Source organism: Zootoca vivipara, chromosome 5 (genome assembly GCF_965207765.1).
Source record: "Zootoca vivipara chromosome 5, rZooViv2.hap1.1, whole genome shotgun sequence".
NCBI classification, from domain to species: domain Eukaryota; kingdom Metazoa; phylum Chordata; class Lepidosauria; order Squamata; family Lacertidae; genus Zootoca; species Zootoca vivipara.
In genome coordinates, this window is record NC_142588.1 from 96,903,856 (window position 1) to 96,925,921 (window position 22,066).

The 22,066-nt window shown below is 52.5% G+C and overlaps 1 protein-coding gene across 4 annotated transcripts in view; it reads right to left on the bottom strand.

Annotated features, from left to right (window-relative positions):
* Window positions 1-298: 298 nt before the first annotated feature.
* Window positions 299-22,066, bottom strand: part of ATP13A3 (ATPase 13A3) — a 48,825-nt gene continuing 27,057 nt past the window's right edge. For 3 of the 4 annotated variants that reach the window (XM_088669366.1, XM_088669367.1, XM_035132984.3), the window contains exons 16-33: window positions 21,406-21,522; window positions 21,037-21,054; window positions 20,593-20,746; window positions 20,368-20,488; window positions 19,161-19,285; window positions 18,490-18,668; window positions 17,427-17,549; window positions 15,192-15,271; window positions 13,476-13,518; window positions 13,264-13,373; window positions 12,684-12,780; window positions 12,166-12,238; window positions 11,551-11,728; window positions 8,510-8,697; window positions 6,899-6,987; window positions 6,019-6,099; window positions 4,949-5,071; window positions 299-3,731 (exon numbers count right to left, since the gene is read on the bottom strand). In XM_088669366.1, the coding sequence (XP_088525492.1) occupies window positions 3,522-3,731; window positions 4,949-5,071; window positions 6,019-6,099; window positions 6,899-6,987; window positions 8,510-8,697; window positions 11,551-11,728; window positions 12,166-12,238; window positions 12,684-12,780; window positions 13,264-13,373; window positions 13,476-13,518; window positions 15,192-15,271; window positions 17,427-17,549; window positions 18,490-18,668; window positions 19,161-19,285; window positions 20,368-20,488; window positions 20,593-20,746; window positions 21,037-21,054; window positions 21,406-21,522 (2,109 nt within the window). In that variant the 3' untranslated portion in view covers window positions 299-3,521. The remainder of the gene's footprint in view (window positions 3,732-4,948; window positions 5,072-6,018; window positions 6,100-6,898; window positions 6,988-8,509; window positions 8,698-11,550; window positions 11,729-12,165; window positions 12,239-12,683; window positions 12,781-13,263; window positions 13,374-13,475; window positions 13,519-15,191; window positions 15,272-17,426; window positions 17,550-18,489; window positions 18,669-19,160; window positions 19,286-20,367; window positions 20,489-20,592; window positions 20,747-21,036; window positions 21,055-21,405; window positions 21,523-22,066) is intronic. The other variant, XM_035132990.3, reaches the window with a different exon arrangement.

Consider the following 22,066-nt stretch of genomic DNA (forward strand, 5'->3'; position numbering starts at 1 on the left):
TGGCCCTTTTTGCAGTGACTTCATCGGCCGCGGCTCATTTCGCCTTCGCTCCCCAAGCCTTCGCTCGCCTTCTGCAAGCTCCGTGTTGACCATTTCACAGGACTTCATCTCATTTGCCCAGAATGCAGCCATGCGAGACCGTGGTCTCATTTTTTTTATTCTTAAGCCGCCTGGCGCTTCGGCCAACAGGTTTCTGCTCGAGGAGAACGGCTTGAAAAAAGTCCCAGGTTATGGGAGAACCTGAGCGTGGAGGAAACTCTCCTTTTCCGTGGTGGGCAGGAAATGAAGGGGCAGGGGATGGAAAGAGCAAGCGAATCACAACTTTATTTCAAATAGCTTAAATCACACGCACACAAAAGATGTTACAGGGCTACGACTATGTACAAGGACACAAAATGCCTTTATTACAACCGGTACCATTATAAAAGCAGCACAAACAGACATTTCCTGGAGGAAGATGGCAGACGCCCCTGGAACAAAAGGGCCGGTTTCTGGATCCTTCGGAGACCACTGGGTCTCGTCCATCGGCGGTGGGGCTGCGTCATCGGCCAGAGAGTTTAGAAGTTCATTGGAAATGGGTTTTTCTAAAACCTGACATTATGCGGCATAAAGCTAGCATGTCAGAAGGAGCCATTAAATAAAACTTGTCATCTAATATACAAACATTTCATCATTTCGGAACGGGGATTTTTGAGGGATAAAGTCATGGAGCTCTTTTAAAGTCTCGAGGCCTGAGACAGCGGAGGAAATAGTTTCAGAAGGAACTTGCAGCATTTAAGGAAAAGGATTCTTCATCTCTTTCACTCGGACCCTGTGCAGACACAGTCCTGATAACTACAGTAGATTAACTCATCCAGTTAGGAGGGAAGTCCTCATAAATGCTCTCTACTAAAAATAAATAAATTTGAAAATGAGTGCAATTTTGTTCAAAAGTTTCCAATGTGAAGATTGCAGTAAGAAATTGATTCTCCACTTTCGAATCAAGTGGCTTTTTTTTTTTTTTGCATCGTATTCCAAGTAGAATTTTAGTACTAATAACCAGAAGGTCACACGCACAAATAGACACACACACACACACACACACACACTTTTCAGGCTCCACCGTGTAGGCTGGAGCACCAGGGAGCTGTCCCCAGTCGCATGTGCAAGCCTGGACTGGGGAGAGATGTGTCCCATTGCTCCCCCCAACGACATACAGACACACAGAAGGGGCACCCAGAGATCCTATGACTGTATCATTAGCTATCTGGTAAAGGAAGAAGATAAAAGCTTTAAAAATAACCCTGAGGGATACCAATATATATCTCTATATATATCCTTTTAAAATCTGGTTACTCTTCTCTTGAGCTAGTCCTTTAGATATGTGCATAAATAATAATAATTAAAATTAAATTAAAAATATTTAATTGGCCATATTTACAATCCTGACACAAAGAAGGACAAATTTAGACTTTTAGGTCCACAAAACGCAAATAATTTAATAAGGAACTCAGATTCCAAGTTCTCGACGTGACCCTGGATTTTACTGCAGAAAGGCAAAACAACTTCCCGGAGTGTTGGAGGGGCCCCCATTAAACCATCCTGTTCACCTGAATTCACAAGCTTTTGAGGAAGATTCAGCAAGAAAAGGGAGTCCTCAATTTATTTATTTTTCTAAAAAAATACCAACTCAGAATTTTGGTGTGCAAGCTAGATTCCGGAGGCCAGAAGACAAACTTCTTTTTCAAGCTCGCCCCAAGAGGAACAGTGGCCAAACGCCAGCCCAGATCTCAGGGAGGCCAAAAGCAAATGCGCCCCAAACTCCCAGGCCAAACTCTCGCCACCACATTGAGAAATTGCTTCCCCCAGCCCCAAAGATCCTTAGTGAGACCTGGCTGCCCAGGGACAGTCCCAGATTTTTGCTTCCCAGCAGTTTTCCCCTGGGAAGCACGGGGGAAGCAAGCCAGCAAGCGAGACTCCTGGAAACAGACACACATTCCCTTCCCCTGGCCAGGACCTCTCCGTCATTGTTCCTTAAGCACAACACGCTCTCTCTCGGTCTCTCTCTCACACACCAACGGAGCTACTGTACAGTCAGATGAAGAGCTGGCAAGTCACAGTCCCAAGGTCAAAAGATGCATAGCTTCATTCATGGATCTCTTCCTTCTTTCTAAGCAAAATAACCGTGCATTTTGAGCAGGGGAGAGAGAGAAAGTCGCTGCTGCTCCAGGGAGAGGAGGAGGTTCGCACTCGCACCCCGAGGTGTCGGAGCGCCGTATCCCAGCCACCCTCCACGGTGGAAAGAACGCCCTGGTAGCCAGGGAGGGAAGCAGGCGGCAGAGGCCAAAGACGTTTGCACCCTTGGGGGCCAGGCCCCTGCAAGACAGGGCAGCAGCAGGAGGGGGGGGCGCGACTCTGGGGCCAGGAGCTTCCCGGACTCTGCTTCCAACAACACCCTTTTCTGTTGAGGTATAAAACGGCAGGAAATGGACCCAGCTGTTTTGCTGCCGCTCAAGAGATGCTGTCCGCAGAGGGTCATTTCCTACTTGAAGGCTTTGCCGGTGCCCCCTCCCAATTCATGGGCTGCCTCCTCTGCAAGGCTCCTCTCTGCCACAGCCACCAGCAGCCCCAGGGCAGGATCAGAGCACCTGGGCTTCAACTTCAAAAGCAAAGCCCCCCCACACACACAGATGGGGTGTGTGCCCTACAGCCAGAGGGAGACCCAGCCACAAAAGCCAAGGGGCCTGGGGAGAGGAGGGGAGAGGGGGTCAGCCCTTGGCACCCAGGAGCCTGGAGTAGCCGAATGATCCTCGGCCCCCGGAGCAACTCAGTGTGTGCACACACGCATGTGTAAACAGGCCAGAGACCGAGCGCGGCCTCAGCAGATTTAAAGCACTTGGTGCTGGTGGTGGAGGCTGGGAGCAATTCTCTTTCCTATTGTTCTCAATAAAGAATCTGGCTGAGCCAGTGTGGCAGATTCGTTGCCTCCTTCCTGCATGGAGCCTGTAGCGAAGCCGAGTCGGGCGCAGGGACTGCCGGGCTTTGGCACGGAGCGGGGTGTGTGCGCGCACGCCTGCAGGGCATTTGGAAACTAACCATGACGTCTCTGCTCCGTGCAAGGCGGCCGAGGTCAGACTCTGCAGCACACTGCAGACCTGTGGAACCCAACACCAAGTTTGGCAAACACCCACAACACCCACCCTTCCTTTCTGGTAAGGGCAACTCACCCCCTCCTTGCTGGGCTCCCAAAGTCCCACAGGCCAGCCTCCGAGGTGGAAGCTGCGCTAGGCCAGGGCTGCCCCAAACCCAGAGGAGCCCAGCCTGAGCCCCAGAACTGGCCGGCGGAATGAGGCTCGGAGAAGCCGGCTGGAAAAACACCCAACGTTTTGCATTGCTTGTGAAAAGTTCTCTCTCGACGGGACGCTGAACTCCAGGGATGGAGGGGGGCGAAAAGGGGGGGCAGACCGAGGGCCCCGAACACGTGCTCCGCAGACAGAAGTGTCTCCAGAGACGGCAAGAGGACGCGCCCGGCCAGGCCGCTGCTACGTGACGGTGATGACCTGGCAGGCGCCGTTCTGGTGGGCCGGGGGAGCCTCCTTGGCCTCCGTCGTGGTGCTGGGCCTGGGGGGCCACTCGGGGTCCACCAGCAGCTCCTGGGCCAAGTGTACGTATTTGGCTTTCGGGGGCTTCTTCCTCTTCTGGAAGCCCAGCACAGAGGGGAGGGTGCAGCCGCGGAAGCACCCCAAGGCCTCCTGGAAGGAAGGGCAGAGGGAGAGGGGGGTGAGACACCATGGACAAGGGCAGAGGCCAGATTCACCCCCCCACCTGACCAACACCTGCCCAGGACAGGCAGTGCCCCATGGCATCAGTGCAGTGCCCGATGCCCCAGAAACATGTGCCTGAGGGAGCCACACGACACGGCTGGAGAGGACAGGCAGTGCCAAGAGGAAGCGCATCACTCTCTCTGCCCGCCTGGTGCCACCACACACGCGTTGCCCCAGCTGCCATGCCATCTCTCTGTCTCTCTAGATCTTTAGCTCTCAGGCAATTGGGAGCAGGCCTGTGGCTGACACGGGGGGGGGGGGTTGTGTGTCACATGACCTGCACTGGTCAGAATCCAGAACAGCAGCAGCAGCAGCAGCTGTGGTCCTGCCTGACCCGAGTGGAGCTTCCTTGCTTCCGAGCCCAGGAGTTCTTCCCCTCGAGGGACCTCCTTGGCGACCATCCCACCCCTCCTCGTTCTCCTTGGGGTGGGAGATGGGCAGCCCCGGCCCTGAGCTTTCCCCTCACTTCATCATTACAACGTTCCCTCCGTCAGGGTCTGCCCTCCTCAGCCTAACCTACCTCACAGGGTTGTTGTGATGAACGCAGATGCAATCCTGACCTTTCCGTGGGAAGGGGCAGGCGGCAGCAGAGACCCCGAAGAGAACCCCAACACCCCAAACCTTGACCTTGATGCAAATTAACAGCCCCCCTTCCCCTGCACCCCCTGGACTTCAATGAGCATCACAAGGAGGGTGTTTAAGGCCCCCCACCCCCACCCCTTTTAAAGGACACTGGCAATACATCCACTGGCTTTGGGAAAGGGAGACCTCCAGACTTGCTCACCCCGATACCCTCTGAAGAGGAAGGGGGCGGACACAGAGTTCAGACCCTTGGCTCCGTGTCTTGCCTACGCCAGCCTTTCTGGGCCTTGGGTCCCCAGATGGTTTTGAACTACAGCCCCCATCGTCCCTGCCCACGCTGGCCAGGAATGATGGGAGTTGTAGTCCGACCACCTCTGGGGACCCAAGGGAGAGGAAGGCTGGTCTCCCAACTGTGGGCCAAGGCACCCGACCCGGAGGGCCCCGGGGCTGGGGACTGGCAAACTCCGTGGGCCCCCCCGCCCCCCCAGCATACAACCCTGCCCCGCCCCCGGCCGTGAGGGTGTCATGCGTGAACAAGGGAGAGTAAAGCCCAGCGTTCCAACCTGTGATGGGTGGGAGGAAGAGGAGAAGGAAGAAGAGGAGGAGGAGGAGGAGCCTAGGCGGTTCTCCCCTTGCTTGTCTCGGTGGAAGACAACTTTCCAAAGGATGGTGTCAAGGAGGAAATTCTGTGGTGTGTTCCGGGGAAGGGGAAGAATCAAGAAGAGCAGCCATCATTGCAGGTTAGCGAGAAGGAGGTCACAACAACAGCACAGTCGGGGCAGAAGAAAGCAGCATGGGGGGCCCCCCTACTCTCTCGGAGCAGGATTAACAAACGCTCGGCTCTTTGGAAAGGGTGTTTGTGTGCCTTGCCTAGGTGGGTCTCTTGCACAGGCCTTGTGGAAAGAGGGAAGGACATCAGAAGAGCCTGCTGGATTGGACCCATGGCCCACCTGGCCTAGTATCCTGCACTCTCCCCCTCCTGTGGTCTCCAGCAACTGGGATTCGCTATGGGGCAAACCCCAAACTTATCCTTTCAGCCCTGTTGGTCAGCTCTGGCCTGAGAATGGTGTCCTTGTTTGCACTTCTCCTGGGAAGTTTTCTGGCAACTGTGCTGACAGAGATCAGGCAGAGATCCGTACAAGGCTTCCATCTGCCGGGGTGGCTGGCTGTTCCCAATCCCAGAGCGTGGGCGGAATCGGGGCTCGGGCAAAGCCGGGAGAGGGCACAGGGAAGAGCAGCATGTTCTGGGAGTGCCGAGGAAATGTGGCGTGTGGGGCAGGGCCCTGCGGCAATTCCCTGTCACAATACACTTGATGTTTGGGGATCTGGAAGCCAGAGAGAGGTGGTGGCTAAAGGATTCCAAGTGCCCTGCTCACACACTCACACACACACACTCCCAGCACCCTAGTTCAGGGCAGAATAATGGAGCAAATAGACGTAAGTTAGATCCTTAAGACACCTCACAGGGTCCACCATCCGACATCCCAAGACACTGGCACTGACAAAGGAGGGCCTGAAAGAAGCGCCCCCCCTCCCTTTGTGGGGCTTTGTGCAAATCGGAACCCTGACTGCTGGACTGAGATTTTAAGCAGAAAACCCGCAGCCACTGCCTCCAAGCCCTGCCAGGACTCACCTCCACCAGAAGGGAGACAAAGGCGTTGACGACAACGATGAGGAGAATCCGCACTCGCCACGGATACGGCACGCAGACCAGCTGCAAAGCAGGAGACACACACGTGTGAAAGCGTCAAAAGGGCAGGCAGAGAGGCTGCACACAATGGAAGACCCCACAATCCGGCCCCTGTCCTTCCCTACCTCCCTAAATTGGGCCAGGCCAAATTTCTACCATCTACTCTTTAAAAATGGTTAAGACTTCATGGAAAGGCTCCTGGTGGGATCCTGAGCATGTTCTGAATGTGCAAATGGAGAGAACTGGGGTGATTCCAAGGCCACATGACGACAGCAGGATCCCTCAGATATTATTTCAAACTAGGACTTAAGTCTTAATAGATGTTTGGCAGGAGAAAACATCCTCAGGAGGGGGATTACACCGTTTTCTCGCATTAGCTTAGAAAGCACTCCCATGTGGATTATTATTTTTAATTTCTAATGAAGTGTGGACTCAAGTGGGAGAGACCAATATACACTCAAATGCTGCCTCAGATCACTCCATAATTGCTTTGGGTCTTTATAGATCTCTCACGGAAGTGAGCCTTTACATGGCAGTTCGTGATACAGTCACTGGCGCATGAAGAAACTGGAAAGCCAGCAGGGGCAGATGTCTTGGGGGGGGGGGGTAAGGCCTCTAAGGAGCACCTGGTCCCTCCCTCACACAAAGGGGTTGATCTGATTTTGCAGGGAGAAGGTCTTCCTGATACATGCAAAGTCTCAGACGGTGCTGCTATTAAAACCCATCAAAGATTCTACACCAATGGGGGTTTTTACTGCCCCCCTCTGGGGAGGCCCCTGGAACTGGCACCGGGCAATGGCAGGGCGGCCTCTTCTGGGCTTACCTCAAGGAACCAGTCGATGGGCTGCAGGGGGTGCAGCAGGACGAAAAGGATGAAGGCATACAGAACGATCACCGAGATAACAAAGAGATCTGCAGGGGAGGAGGGAGAACAGGGAGAAGAGAGACACCTTTAAGCAGGCCAAGCCCTGCACTCTCGCTTGGCAAAACTTCTTGGAATATATATACATATATGATCAGAATAATATTGGAGAAAACTGGATATTGAAACCTGCTTAACCTAAATCATATATACCAGTTTTACAGCGGCCCTTTAAAGTACGCTTCACGCAGAGTATACGCAGTCAGATGACCTGGCTAAGAAAACACCACCAAGAGCGTAGGGTATTATCTCCCTTATATGAAACCCCTTACTAGCTGCACATTTGTAAAAGTATGCAGATGAAAATACAAACGGTTGGGTTTCTTTAACTGAAAAACAAACTGACTCTAAAGAGACTTTAAACTAAAGATAAATGCTTTCTCTCTTAGCAATGTTATCTACCCACTTTCCAAACTTCCCACAAAATCCCACATAACTCCCATTAAACTACCCAAGAATTAACAGCAAACTAGCTTTATAACTAAGCAACTCTCATACTAAGATTCAACTAAGGAATCTCTTAAACTGAGAACAACTGAGAGAGTGATCTACTTAGAGATGAATCAAACTGAAAGATCTAACTAAGAGATACAGAAGGCTTTCTGGCAGAGCCTTATATACAAGAAGCAGAGCCCACGCCTGTGAGCAATTTACAGAAACACCGGCACCTGTTTCTCTTAAACAGACAGTATTTACATTAGACCAGCTCTAAAGTAACTTGACTATTCAAAAAATCCAACAAAACTATCTCCTTGTGCCATAATTTGGAGGCTGTGAGGTTGTATCTCCCGGAGCCCATTCCCAATCCTGACCCCCTCCTGAGCCAAGGATCCCCCCCTTTCCCTCCCTGCCCAACTTATTTATTGTGTATATTGAAATGGAGAGTCTCGTGTTGCCACCCTCCAGGCCTCTCCTGGAGAAGAGCATCCGCCATGAGAGGTCTGGAGGGTGGCAACACGAGAACAGACTTTTCTGCAATGGCTCCCACTTGTGGGCTCCTCCTCCCAGGGAGGCCTGCCTGGCACCATCACTATTTATCTTTAGACGCCAGGAGAAAAAATTACTCTATAACCAGGCCTTTAGTCTGTATCCGTGGCCTTTAAGAAGTGGGTGGGGTGTTCTTAATGTCTAGGATTTCCTGCCCCCCTTGCTTCTAATGTATCTCTTTGGGGTCTTGGCTGGCTGGCTGGAGGTTGCCTTTGACAAGATAAAGCGACTATCCATTTTAATATACACAATAAATGAGTGAGAAGGGTCTTTCGACAGGCCCTTTAATAGCTCCTTTCTACCCCTCTAATCCCAGGCCATTTTCTGCCCTCCTGCAAGCAATTCTGCCCCTCTCTCTCCAGGGCAGGTGGCACCAAAGCATCGCAGCACCTCCTCTACAAGGAAGCTGAATCCTACGAAGGGCGAGGGCCCTGCAGAGTCCGTCCGTCCCCCCAATCCTGCTTGCCCATCAGCGCTGCTCTGGCTCGGGCCCCCCTTCTCCCTCCGAAACTCTGGCCCACGTACAGTTTTTGTAGCAAGGCTGCCTGAAGGGCCTCCCTTTGGAAAAGGCCACAGCGACAATGAGGTACTGGAAGCTGGAGATGAAGAAGACCGTCGTGTTCTCGTAGTTCCTGATGTTGTGCTCGTCGTGGAGGGTCTTGTTCTTGTGCTGAGAGGCGTTGGCAAAGGGACCCCTTGAAACATTGCAGGCGCTGCAAAACCCAAGTGGGGGGGGGACAAACACAATTTATTAATTTTAAAATAACAAAAAACCAAAAAAAGAACATCACAATCAAAAATTTAAATCATACATCTTAATTGACTTCCCTCCACTCCCCCTCCTGGTTCCATTATTTTATGCTTATTTATGTTGTTGTTGTTTAGTTGTTTAGTCGTGTCCGACTCTTCGTGACCCCATGGACCAGAGCACACCAGGCACTCCTGTCTTGCACTGCCTCCTGCAGTTTGGTCAAACTCATGTTCGTAGCTTCAAGAACACTGTCCAACCATCTCGTCCTCTGTGGTCCCCTTCTCCTAGTGCCCTCAATCTTGCCCAACATCAGGATCCTTTCCAGGGAGTCTTCTCTTCTCATGAGGTGGCCAAAGTATTGGAGCCTCAGCTTCACGATCTGTCCTTCCAGGGAGCACTCAGGGCTGATTTCCTTCAGAATGGATAGGTTTGATCTTCTTGCAGTCCATGGGACTCTCAAGAGTCTCCTCCAGCACCAGAATTCAAAAGCATCAATTCTTCAGCGATCAGCCTTCTTTATGGTCCAGCTCTCACTTCCATACATCACTACTGGGAAAACCATAGCTTTAACTATACAGACCTTTGTTTGCAAAGTGATGTATCTGCTTTTTAAGATGTTGTCTAGGTTTGTCATTGCTTTTCTCCCAAGAAGCAGGCATCTTTTAATTTCGTGACTGCTGTCACCATCTGCAGTGATCAAGGAGCCCAAGAAAGTAAAATCTCTCACTGCCTCCATTTCTTCCCCTTCTATTTGCCAGGAGGTGATGGGACCAGTGGCCATGATCTTGGGTTTTTTTGATGTTGAGCTTCAGACCATATTTTGGTCTTATAACCATATGCTTATTTATGCACATCCATAAAATCTTATATTCTTAACAGTCCAATTTTAAAACCTTATTCATCTTGTTACAAGTGACTTCTAAAAGCTCAACCAATGGAGAAGCCTATACACAAAGCTTGCAAGGTATGCCTTAAGCATTTCCCCTTTTTAAAAATCAATGTCCTTTTTCTTTCTTGGGTTTCCAATTATGTAATATGTCCTGCATAGTTCACTAATGTGCTTTCCCAATCTTCTTTATCTTCTTAGGCGGTGGCTTCTTCCTTCTATAGGGATGGGCTGGTCTGGGGTGGGTGGGTGGAATTAGAGCATCTCTTCCTCCCCAGCAAGGGACCCCATCTCTCTGCTTACTGGCCACCTTCATGGAGGATAAGGGATTCCTTGCCCACAGAAGGCCAACACACACTCTGCCTGCCTGCCTGCGCTTCTCTAGCAAGAGGAGACAGCCCAGAGAGCTGCCAACAAGCCCATCCCAAATGCACTCCTAAATGTCCTTAGAGAAGGGAAGTCTGCTGTTTCAAGGGCTGCAATTAACTACATTAGATCAGTCAATTAAACAAAACACCTTGGAGCAAGTAAAAAGATGCCCCAATCAGTTAAGACAATAAAAATTACTATTACTACGATTGCTAAAACAAAATAAAAAAATTCCTTCCAGTAGCACCTTAGAGACCAACTAAGTTTGTCATTGGTATGAGCTTTTGTGCACACTTCTTCAGATGCACACGAAAGCTCAATGACAAACTTAGTTGGTCTCTAAGGTGCTACTGGAAGGAATTTTTTTATTTTGTTTTGACTACATCAGACTAACACGGCTACCTACTTGTAACTATGATTGCTACTTTTACTACCGTGTTTCTCTGAAAATAAGACACCGTCTTATATTTATTTTTCCTCAAAAAAAGCAAAAACACGGTGGCTTATTGTCGGGGGATGTCTTATTTTTTTATTACATGTCCAGCCTAGCCTCTTCCTTGGCGGCCTCCAGAACTGCGCCTATCACTATGTCTTATTTTCAGGTTATGGCTTATATTGCGCAAATGCTTAGAAATCCTGCTATGGCTTATTTTATGGGTATGTCTTATTTTTTTGGAGAAACAGGGTATTTACTGGACCCAGCATATTGATATTAGTACATAAAGCCCGTAGCAACCTGGGACCAGTCTACCTCCGAAATCCCCTGACCCCACCTGCACCCCCTCCATCGCTTCGCTGGGTGGAAGGTGGCGCTGCTACAGGGGCCCCGTGATCCCTGCTCTGCATTGGTAAGAACTCAGGTCATTTAGTGTGGCAGTAGCTGCCCTTTGGAACTCCTTGCCAATGGAGATCAACAGGCGCCTCTGGCTGGACTCTGAACCATCTTGTTTAGACAAGCCTGTCCAGAAGCTTGGAAAGTTGTGGTCATGTAAATCTGTTTGAGGATTTTAAATGGTCTGACTCTGACTTCACCTTCAGAGGCTCACTCCTCTGTTGTCTTCTGAGGCAGACCACCATGGAGTTGTTATTAAAAAGAATATCTTTCTGTAAACCACTTTGAGGCTTTTTTTTTTTACAATCAAGTGGTGCATAAATTTTATGAAATAAGAAATAAACAAAATTAAGAGGCAGACACTTTTGAGGTGGTTTCTCCTGGGAACGAACACGAACATAGAATCATAGAGTTGGAAGAGACCACAAGGGCCATCCAGTCCAACCCCCTGCCAAGCAGGAAACACCATCAAAGCATTCTTGACATATGCCTGTCAAACCTCTGCTTAAAGACCTCCAAAGAAGGAGACTCCACCACACTCCTTGGCAGCAAATTCCACTGCCGAACAGCTCTTACTGTCAGGAAGTTCTTCCTAATGTTTAGGTGGAACACACACACACACAGGGCAGGTGGGGGGGCCCTGGTCTGCGGTTCCCACAGATTCCAAGGTGAAACTCTCCCCCCCCCCCCCGCCGTGGACCCAGACGTGGCCCCCTGAGGTAACTTACTCTGAGTGAGGGGTCCAGGTCTCATACCAGGGCTGCTGCCTGGCCCACAGGAAGCCCAGGGTCTGGAAGCCAAGGCAGATGAGGATCTGGGAAAGGACGGAGCAGAGGAGGGGAGCCGAGATGAGGCCGGAAGGAGGCCTCTGCGCCACAAGCTCCTTCCACGCAGGATTCAGGCTCACTGCAGAGAGAGAAGGAGCAGCCGCCGGAGCTGAGACCCAAAGGGAGAAGCAACACACATCCACCGAGCAAAGCTCTGCACCCTTGGAACCTGTTTGTAAACCAGGCAAACTCGGGAGCAGAGAGCTGCTCGTTCTGCACAAGGCAACCTGCCAGGGGAGGCTGGAAAGGAGCTATGGTGACGTGTAGAAGCTTGAATTTTGCAGCCCCCTTTCCCCCCTGAAACCACACACCAGAATTGGGCAAGGAGTTGGGATTCTGGGTTTGGGATGGACAGCTGCAAGGAGACTGGGTCCCTTGTTTCCTGTGCATCAGCTTCACCATGAAATCTGCAGGACTCACAACTCTGCAAGCTGCCAGGGCTAGGGAAGGAGAGAGGCCTGCCGGCCAAAGCTGGCCCAGAAAGGGAGGACTGTCTTGGAGGAGAAGGATACTCACTGGTGAAGACCACCACCAGAATTATTGCGAGATCGATGAAGAGGAACTGGAAATCTCCCAGGTTGCTCTGGATCTGCAAAGGAACCGCCAGGGGGATTTCAGAGGGGATGGAAGCAGGGGTTCTTTTATGTCCTGAAGGCCAGCTAAAGGGCTGCTTGGAAGCTCAGGGGCTCAAGTCCCACCCCCGCCGGGAACCTGCTCAGAGGCCTTCTGCAAGGTGATTTCCCCCCAACCCATTTCACCACCTGCCATGAAGAATTTCTGGTTGAAACGGAGGTGAGAGAGAAGCAAAGAACGTCACAGACTTTGCACAGGGAATGAGCCATTGGGGGAATGATGGCTGTGGAACTCTCCCTGCTGCTCCTCACCTGTTCCGGGCCTATCAGGTGAGAGCGGAGGAGGGAAGGGGGTGGGAGCTCGTGCCTCGGAGCCAATCAGAGGGAGAGGAGGAGAGCTTCACAGACACACTCATAATGTTGCGAAGCCCCACCATCGGGGACAGGGACTCCAATACTCACAGAATACAGCAGGGTGACACTGACGTACTGGATAATACTGTACAAAGCCATGAATTTGAACACACAGAAGGAGGTTATTAAAGCAGCCCGGCCTTCCCTGTGAAGACAAAGAAATCCACATGGAGAAATCCAGGTGAGTCAAGCACTGCATACCTGAGGCCAGGTAAGAGCTTAGGAAGAACTTCCTCATGAGAAGAAGAGCCGGTGGGGAGGGGAATGGAGTCCCTCAAAAGGCGGGACTCCCCTTCGCTGGAGGTTTCTAAACAGAAGCTGGATGGCCACCTGCCAAAGATTCTTCAGCTGCACTGATATTCTTCTTAAACTGAGGTGCCCAGAACTGGACACAGGACCCCAGTGGGGCTTGACCACCTGTGGGTATTCTGTGCTGGGCTTTGGTTGCTGCTGCCGCCCTTCAGGCTGGCGAGACCTGCCACCCCTCCACAACGGGAAACAACTTCCTCTACCAGGCCCTCCTCTTGGCTGGCACCCCCACTTCCCAGGGAGGGGGGGCAGCTGTGCTGTGCAAGGGGCCCCTGCGGAGCCCGTTTGGGACCCGAAAGGCCCTCCAAGCAGCCCTTACCTGATCAGGCTTGGCACGCAGGAGATGCTGGGCGTCCGGGAGGTGAAGGGAGACGCCACAGAGGCCTCCAGCTCCGACAGGGAAATGCCACCGTGCGCCCTCTTCAGTGCCTGGCCAGTTGCAAACAGTGCAGAAAGGAAAGGGTTAATTCTCCCGTTGCAAGGGATGAACCGGCGGATGAGAATCACGTGGAAGCAGAAGAGGCTACTCACCCCGCAGTCGTTTGCCCCATCGCCACACATGCCCACGTAGTAACTGCAAAAGCGCAGAGAGGGAGAACATGAGAAGGGAAGAGGAATCTACTGGTTCACAAGAGCAACTCTCCCCTCAGTGGCTTCCTGGCCAGGGGCCACTCTTAGCCCTCTCCATGAATTTGCCTCATCCTCTTATGAAGCCACCCAAGTTGGTGGCCATCCCTGCCTCCGGTGGGAGGGAGTTCCGTAGTTTCACGATGTGTTGTGTGAAGAAGCAAGGGAGAGCCAGGACCCCACAGCATTTTGGCCCCAAAGCAGGCCCGCCCGCCCACCCCCCGCCTGGCGCCTGGGCATCTGGGCTGAGGACCAGGACCACGGCCTGGGAATCCTGAGCTGCATCAAAGATGGCTTCAGGGCGTTACTCCCAGCGGGAAGAGAAACCTAGGCTTCAGAACAGGGCACATCCAGAGAAGCGCCTTTTAAAATCACGTTTACATGCAAGAAAGCAGAGGAGAAGCTTCTGCCCAAATCGCCACTGGTTGACTGCGATGAAGCAGAAGCAGAGCTGCCTGGCATCGTTGGGTGAGCGGGCAAGCAAGCCAGGCAGCCAGAGATGGTCAGGAGGAAGAGCGCTGGTGCCCTCTGGAGCGAGCGAGAGGCCTCCACGCTGGCAGTCCTGCCCAGGCTCCCACAAAGCCAGGCAAGGGGGGCACAGTTGCTTGGGAAAGCCACTGCCAGAGCGACAAGCTTTCTCTGCAACACAGGCCAGGATGCTAAGCCCTTAGACCCCCCCCCCTTCGCAGCAAGGAGCGTTTAGAGTGTTTGAGGGGGCCAAAAATTATAACATTATGCATGGCATCGAGAAAGTGGATAGAGACAAGTATTCTCCCTCTCTCCAATGAAGCCAAATGCTGGAGGATTCAGAACACAGCGCAGCCTTAAACTAAGCAACCTCGATGGCGTCTGGGGGCATCTGGGCGGCCACCGAGAGAAGAGGATGCTGGTCTAGATGGGCCACCGGCCTCATCCAGCAGGCTCTCACTACGCTCTGAGCTGAAATGGGCTTCTGACATCAGTTCCACAGCCAAGTTCCAGTTCACAAAAATGTCATCTTACGCTTTGGCCAATGACTCATTCAGTAATAAACCAAAACTTGGATGTGTTTTCCCAGAGGGAAGGCTGCGCCCGTCAGAGGGCGCCAGAGTGCTTTGCTTTGCATGGTGGGCAAGATGTTCAGCCTGAGCCTTCTGGCCCGAGAAAGACACCAGGGCCCTCTTCTTCTCATGGAAAGCAGAGTGAAGTTCATTGCACTTGTCAAGGGGAGAGCAGCTCCAGCTTGGCTCCGCGTGCTTGTCTCCCCCCCCCCCCGCCGCCCCCCAGAGGCAGGACCCAACAACTCAGGGGAAGGGCAGGGGCAGATTCTAAAAGGTGGCCCTTTGGTGCCAAGAGGACTGGCCAGCCGGCCCCCAAGCGGGCTGAAGCTTGATCCCCGATTGGGAAGAGGTCAGGGGTGTGGCCTGGGCTGACCCCTGGAGATTGGCTCCTGCCTCCCTGGCCCAAGGGCAGGGGCAACACCCCTCGCGAGGTGGCGTGGTTTCTCCCTGAAGAGCAAGCCTCACCTTTAAACCGGAGAACTGCTGCTTCAGAGTTTTCAGAAGCTTTGGGGCTGCCTGAAGAGTCGGGTCAAAGCAACAGCAAGAGCAGCAGCAGAGTCAAAATTAGAGGGATACTTACTCTACGTTTTGCAAAGCCTCCACCAGCTGGGTTTTCTGGTCCGGTGCCATGCGGGCAAACACTGTGCCATGCAACACAAGCTGAAAAACAGGGGAGGCGGGCTCTCAGCAACGTAATATTAAAATGGGGGGGGGGGCAGAGATCAAGCATTCCGGCGGCAGGGACGCATTTCACACTCTGGGAAACTCCTGCAATGCTTCTCAAAATATGGGGCCCACCCCTGGTGCCTCCAATGGAGATCGCTGGGGAAAGTGCAGAGGAGGAGAACCAAAACTACCCCAGGGAGGAAAGACTAAGGCATTTTAGGAAAGGGAGTCCGTGTGGTGTAGAGGCTGGGAGACCAGGCAGCCCTGGATAGGGAAGTTTTTAATGTTTGATGTTTTGTTGTGTTTTTAATATTTTGTTGGGAGCCTCCCACAGTGGCTAGGGCAGCATGTAAAGGTAAAGGGACCCCTGACCATTAGGTCCAGTCGTGACCGACTCTGGGGTTGCGCGCTCATCTCGCATTATTGGCCGAGAGAGCTGGCGTATAGTTTCCAGGTCATGTGGCCAGCATGACAAAGCCGCTTCTGGCAAACCAGAGCAGCGCACGGAAACACCGTTTACCTTCCCGCTGTAGCGGTTCCTGTTTATCTACTTGCATTTTGACGTGCTTTCAAACTGCTAGGTTGGCAGGAGCTGGGACCAAGCAACGGGAGCTCACCCCGTCACAGGGATTCGAACTGCCAACCTTCTGATCAGCAAGCCCTAGGCTCAGTGGTTTAACCACAGCGCCACCTGGGTCCCTTAGGGCAGCATATAAATAGTAAAATTATTATTTTTATTTATTTCTACCCCACCCGTTTTCCAAGGAGCTCAAGGTGGGTTGTTGTTCCACCATGAACTCCTTGAGGGGAAATGTGGGATAGAAATAAAGGAATGAACGATGAACTCTGGGCTGCCCAATGAAATGGGGCTGTCAGGGGACTCAGGAGGGAGAAGAGGACTTTCCTACGTACAAAATGCATCACAGACTTGCAGGTGTTGTTGCCACAGGCCAGCTGGTGGCTTAGTTGCGTGGCTTTTTAAAGAGTGAGACAAACTGGGGGTGGGAGGTGGCTATCAGTGGCTACTGGTCAACACAGCTATTCAACGTCAAACCACACAGGAGGCCTGGCAAGTGTGTTGTCATGATGCAACCACTTCGCCTGGAAGGTTCCTGAAGGTTTCTAGAAAAAGGGGTGCATGGTGGAGACATGGAATCATAGAATCATAGAGTTGGAAGAGACCACAAGGGCCATCCAGTCCAACCCCCTGCCAAGCAGGAAACACTTCAGTTTTTTATGCAGCAGGGTTAGCTTATTCTGAGCTGCTCCCAAACTTAAACTTTGCCTTTTAGTTAGGAAACATAGTTAGAAGGATACTGACGAGCTGGAACGTGTCCAGAAGAGGGCAACCAAAAGGGTCAAAGGCCTGGAAACAATGCCTTATGAGGAGCGGCTTAGGGAGCTGGGTATGTTTAGCCTGGAGAAGAGAAAGTTAAGGGGTGATATGATAGCCATGTTCATATTATATATAAAAGGATGTCATATAGAGGAGGGAGAAAGGTTGTTTTCTGCTGCTCCAGAGAAGCGGACACGGAGCAATGGATTCAAACTACAAGAAAGAAGATTCCACCTAAACATTAGGAAGAACTTCCTGACAGTAAGAGCTGTTTGGCAGTGGAATTTGCTACCAAGGAGTGTGGTGGAGTCTCCTTCTTTGGAGGTCTTTAAGCAGAGGCTTGACAGAATCATAGAGTTGGAAGACACCCCAAGGGCCATCCAGTCCAACCCCCTGCCAAGCAGGAAACACCATCAAAGCATTCTTGACAAATGGCTGTCAAGCCTCTGCTTAAAGACCTCCAAAGAAGGAGACCCCACCACACTTCTTGGCAGCAAATTCCACTGTCGAACAGCTCTTACTGTCAGGAAGTTCTTGTCTCAAAAGCTCCTGCTCATCCTGGGAGGAAACAGAACATTAAATACTCTTCTACAAAAGTCATCATCTCATCTGTTTGTTCTATTTGAGACATCAGAAAAGTGGGGGGAGCAGGGGAAATGCCCCCTCTGGTTGTCTGTGCACCGTGAGAGACTGAAATAGGAAGTTAGAATAGACGTTTCATTCTTCCCCTCCCGCTCATCTCCTGTCGTCTGAGCAGCTCCTGACATTTTGCCACCGCCTCTCGCCACCCAGAGAGCCGCTCCAGATACAGACCTTTGGGATGAGGTCCTGGAAGTGCTCCTGGATGACAGCAAAGGATTTCCCGTTCATCGCAAAGTGGTACTTGGTCACGTGGGGGTCCTCGAGTCTCTCGGGGGGCAATTTGACGGGGATATCCTGCGACAAAACAGGGACGGTCATCAGCTCCCAGGCTCACCTGAGAAACGGCTGCCATTCCCCTGGCAAACAGTTAAGCAATGTTACGAGGAACACCTTTGGAATAGAAAAAGCTGCAAGGGCCGAGGGCCGCCTTACAAGAGGCCTTCCACCTCTGTCCTCCAGACAGGAGAGAATGCCTCTTCAGAGGGATGTGGCAACGGTGTGGAAAGCGCTACCTGCCTCCCTTCCAAGGAGTCAAACCAGTGCCTTCCCCGCTCAGAATGCGCTCCATGTGAGACATCCTTTGTGCTGGATCCGGAAGCTGCCGTCAGTGCTGAATGCTGCAGAACCATTGCTGTCAGGAGGGAGGCCTCCTTGTCTGCAGAGAACCCCTGGGCTCAGAGATCTGGACTGGCTGCCCATTTGCTCCTGGGCCAAGTTCACAGCATTGCGATGAGCATAGAAGGCCCTTCACAACTTGGGACCCGTTCACCTATGAGATGGCCTCACCCCACATGCGCCCCCTTGACCGGCCTGACCCACAGAACTGGCAGCGCTACTGGGTCACCTAATAATTAGTTTGCACTTGCAAGAAACTGATCATTTAGTGTGGCAGCTTCTACACTTTGGACTGGATTAAAAACATCCTTGCTTAGGCAAGCCGACCCAGATACTTAGAAAGCTGATCACATTTTGATCTTGTTTTAATATTTTAACTTTTTGCCCATTTTAAAGTACTGCTGCATTTTTTTCTTGATTTTCTTGTCTGTCTGTTTTTTGTAAACTGCTTTAAGGGTTTTTTTGGGAGGGGGGTTTACAATCAAGCTGTGTATGAATTTTATGAAATGAACAAATGAATAAGCAATGCTGGGCTCCAAGCAACCACAATATGGGTTGGGAGGGGGAGAGAACAGCAAGTCTCCCCCCCTCCCCGTGACCGACAGAGTTCTGCCGTTACCTCCGAGTTAATGGCTGGTGGGGAATCGGTGCCTTTGGCGAGAGCATCTGCATAATGCCAGTTGATCCTGGCGGTCTGGCCGTCCTTGGGAGGCAGGGCTTCAGCAATGATCACCTTTTCTTGAGGTAGAATCATCCCACAGTCCCTGGCCACAGAGATGGCCGTCAGCATGTTGTCACCTGTGGAGAAAAAGCACGGCATGTTTCGCTGGGCCTCGGTTTCCCCTCCTGGCAAGCCCTTCCTCACCCTTCTAATTCTTCACGTTCTGCCATATTCCCCCCCCTTTCTGGATCAGCTGTTTCCTCGTTTCCGTTTGCAATCTCGAAGGATCACAAAATTGCAAGGCTGAAAGGGACCCCCGTGGGTCATCTAGCCCAACCCGCTGCAATGCAGGAATCACAGGAAAGGAACCGCTGACAGGTGGCCGTCCAACCTCTGCTCTTCAGAAGGTTGCTCCATTCACCCCACCTGCTTCTGCCTTTGTAGACAGAAGAAGATGGAGAGGCTTGGGGAGGGGGTGTGGAGGGGCTAGGGAAGGGGGCCACCCCCAAAGCCACCCAGAGAGCTCAGCTGCAGGGGGCAGTGCTGGAATACAAACTCCAGCAGCAGCAGCAGCAACAAGAATGCAGAGCCCCTGGTCTGCAATGGCTTCACAACAGCAGCTCCCCCACCTGTAACCATGACTGTGCGGATGTTGGCTTTGTGCAGAACTTCAAGCACCGCTGGGGTTTCTTGCTTGAGCTTATTCTGCATTACAATCAAGCCTAGGAAATTCATGTTGCCCTCAATGGCATCTCTGCAGCAAAACAGGAGGGGGGGGGAAGAGATAAGAGAATGCAGACAAACACCATTAGGAAAACTACAGTTCCCTCCAGGGCCTGATGCACTGCAAGGAAAAAGTCACTCCAGGGACAATTTGCAAAGGGTCAACACATTATTCATGGCAGCAAAATCCTGCGCAGCCCACACACAAACAGCTCCAAAGGCTCTGTCCGATCTGTCTGATCTACAAGTATATCATAAGAGTTAAAAATAAAAAGGCAGTTTAAAAAGTAGTACTACCACCCTAAAGACTGGGAAACAATACAAAAGGAAGGCCCATGGCAGAGACCTTTTCATGGAGCTAGACAAGTTGAACATGTCTCCCCTTGTTTTTGGATAGGGCTCCGCAGACCAGGGGCAGGCGCATTGGAAAGCCCCCCTCCCAGCTACTGCAGAGGGGGACTCTGCCACGTTAGATGTTTCAAGGACCCTTCAAGGACCCAGAGGCCGAGGGGAAAGGAGGTCCCTTAAGGAACCTGCACAGGGACTTATATGCTGAACCCCAAAACCTTGGCCTAGAAGCGGATGGGCCGTGGCTGCGAACCCACAAGCAAGGCGTTATGCAAAGCAGTGCCCCCCACCAATGCCTGAGGCCAAGCCTTGTGATGGCTCCAGAGAAAGGCAACCCCATGGGCCGTGGGAGCCGCAAGGGAAGGCCAAGGAAGCTGCCAGGAGGAGGTTCAAGAAAGACTTCCTTGCAAAAGGCACAAATCACGCAACACTAGCTTAGGCGTCTTTCAGAAACTGAACTAACTGGACAAATTAGTGGGGAACAGCTCTGTCGGTGGCTTTTTGGTTAAAAGCAAAATCTCGGGGACCAGAGATTGCCCACGAGGTGCTTGGGGGAAGGTGTCAAGGGGAAGAAGGGCCAAGCTTGGAGGGACCAGGGCCAAGAGCCCAAAGGAACAGCGCTTGAAGAGGCCACCTGTGAACACACCACAGGGCTAGGGAGTCGCGCGGCTTCCAAGTGGGCCCCTGTCCCCCACTCACTCCGGGGTCCCACCACCCCAGCGGTCCTGCCAGGCGGGACTGCGTTGCTCTGGGATGCCAACTTACCGGGCAACATTCTGGACTTTGTGCCAGGTCAGTTTGGATTCCAACTTCCTGTGAGCAAGGGCAATGACACGGAAGCCCTGCCTGGTGTATTCTTCCAACACCCTCTCAAAATCCGCAGGCACTGAAAGGGGATCAGAAGGAAGGGGATCAGAAGCAGCCCCTTTCAAGTGCAGGTTTTTTTGGGGGGGAGGAAGGGGGGAAGGAAGGAGCCCTCTCTCCCTTTACCTGTCTCTTGCTTGCACAGTCCGGCAACCACCTCTGGAGCCCCTTTGGCGTAGGCATCCATCCTCTTCTGCCCGAGGGCTCTGGCCACCACGCACATCCGTTGCAGAGCAGAGGAAAAGGGAAACTGCCGCACGATGCCAATCTCGTAACTGGCCTAACCGAGTGAGAGGAATCATAGAATCATAGAGTTGGAAGAGACCACAAGGGCCATCCAGTCCAACCCCCTGCCAAGCAGGAAACACCATCAAAGCATTCTTGACATATGCCTGTCAAGCCTTTGCTTAAAGACCTCCAAAGAAGGAGACTCCACCACACTCCTTGGTAGCAAATTCCACTGCCGAACAGCTCTTACTGTCAGGAAGGGGGGGAGTCAGGGCCTGCTCAGCAGCACAAGGGTGGAGAGGAAGGGAAGGGGGCACAAAGGGAAGGGGAGAGAGCACTCACCGAAAGTTCAAAGAGCTCCTGCAAAGGGGGTGGGGGTGGGGGTGGGAGAAGAGGGGACAGAAAAAAAGAAAATGATTACTATCTGCAAGGCGCCAACTGCTTTCCAGAAGAACGAGAAGGCAGCTTAGCTTCTACAGCATCGGACGCTCAAAGCAGCTTCCGGTCCGCTGCCCAACTGCCCAACCAGCATTTTCCCAGCCCCCCGCCCACAACGTCCCCCACAGCTGGACTGGTCAGCCGTGTGGCAACAGGCCACAGCCCTGCTGGGCGACTGCAGCTCCTTGGCCAAGGAAGGCCTCCCACTCCAGGGTCCAGCCCCGCTTTGCGCGAGGAGGGAGCAAGGCGGGGGGAAACTCTGCGCAGAACTACCATTTCCTTGTCGGCTGCCGGTTTGGGGTCGGGAAGAAGCTGCTTGGGTGGCTGGACCACGGTGGGCATGATGCGGTTGTGGAGGGCCGTTTCCTCCTCCGTCGCTTCTTCAAGAATCTGAAGGAAGGAAGCGCATGTTTGAGAAGAGACACCCTCTTCCAACTGCGAGGAGCCCAGCCGGATCAGGCCAAAGGAGGACACACCCACCCCCCAACCACCTCCCGGCCAGCATCCTGTTCTCAGAGTGGCCCACAGGTGCCTCTTGTGGGAAACCGGCAAGCAGTGAGCCGAGCCCAAGAGCATCTCTCTCCCCCTGCAGGGGTTTCCAGCAACCAGGATTCAGAAGCACCGTGGAGGAAGAGCAGAGGCATCCTGGCTGGCCAGGAGCCACCAATCCCCTTCCTCTGTGGCATCGTCCAATCCTCTTTTAAAGCCATCCAAGTTGGTGGCATCACTCCCTCCTGTGGGAGGGAGTTCCACAGTTTAACTCTGCGCTGCGTGAATAACGTCCCGTTTCCTCTTGCCAGGTGGAACAACCCGCCACTTCCTCCCACTGTGGGTTCTCCTGAGGGCCCCCCCCCCAGCCACGGTAGGTGTGGGAATCCCACCCTATGACCTTTCAGGGGTGGACTCAACGGCTCGTGTGGCCCTGCTGCCTTGC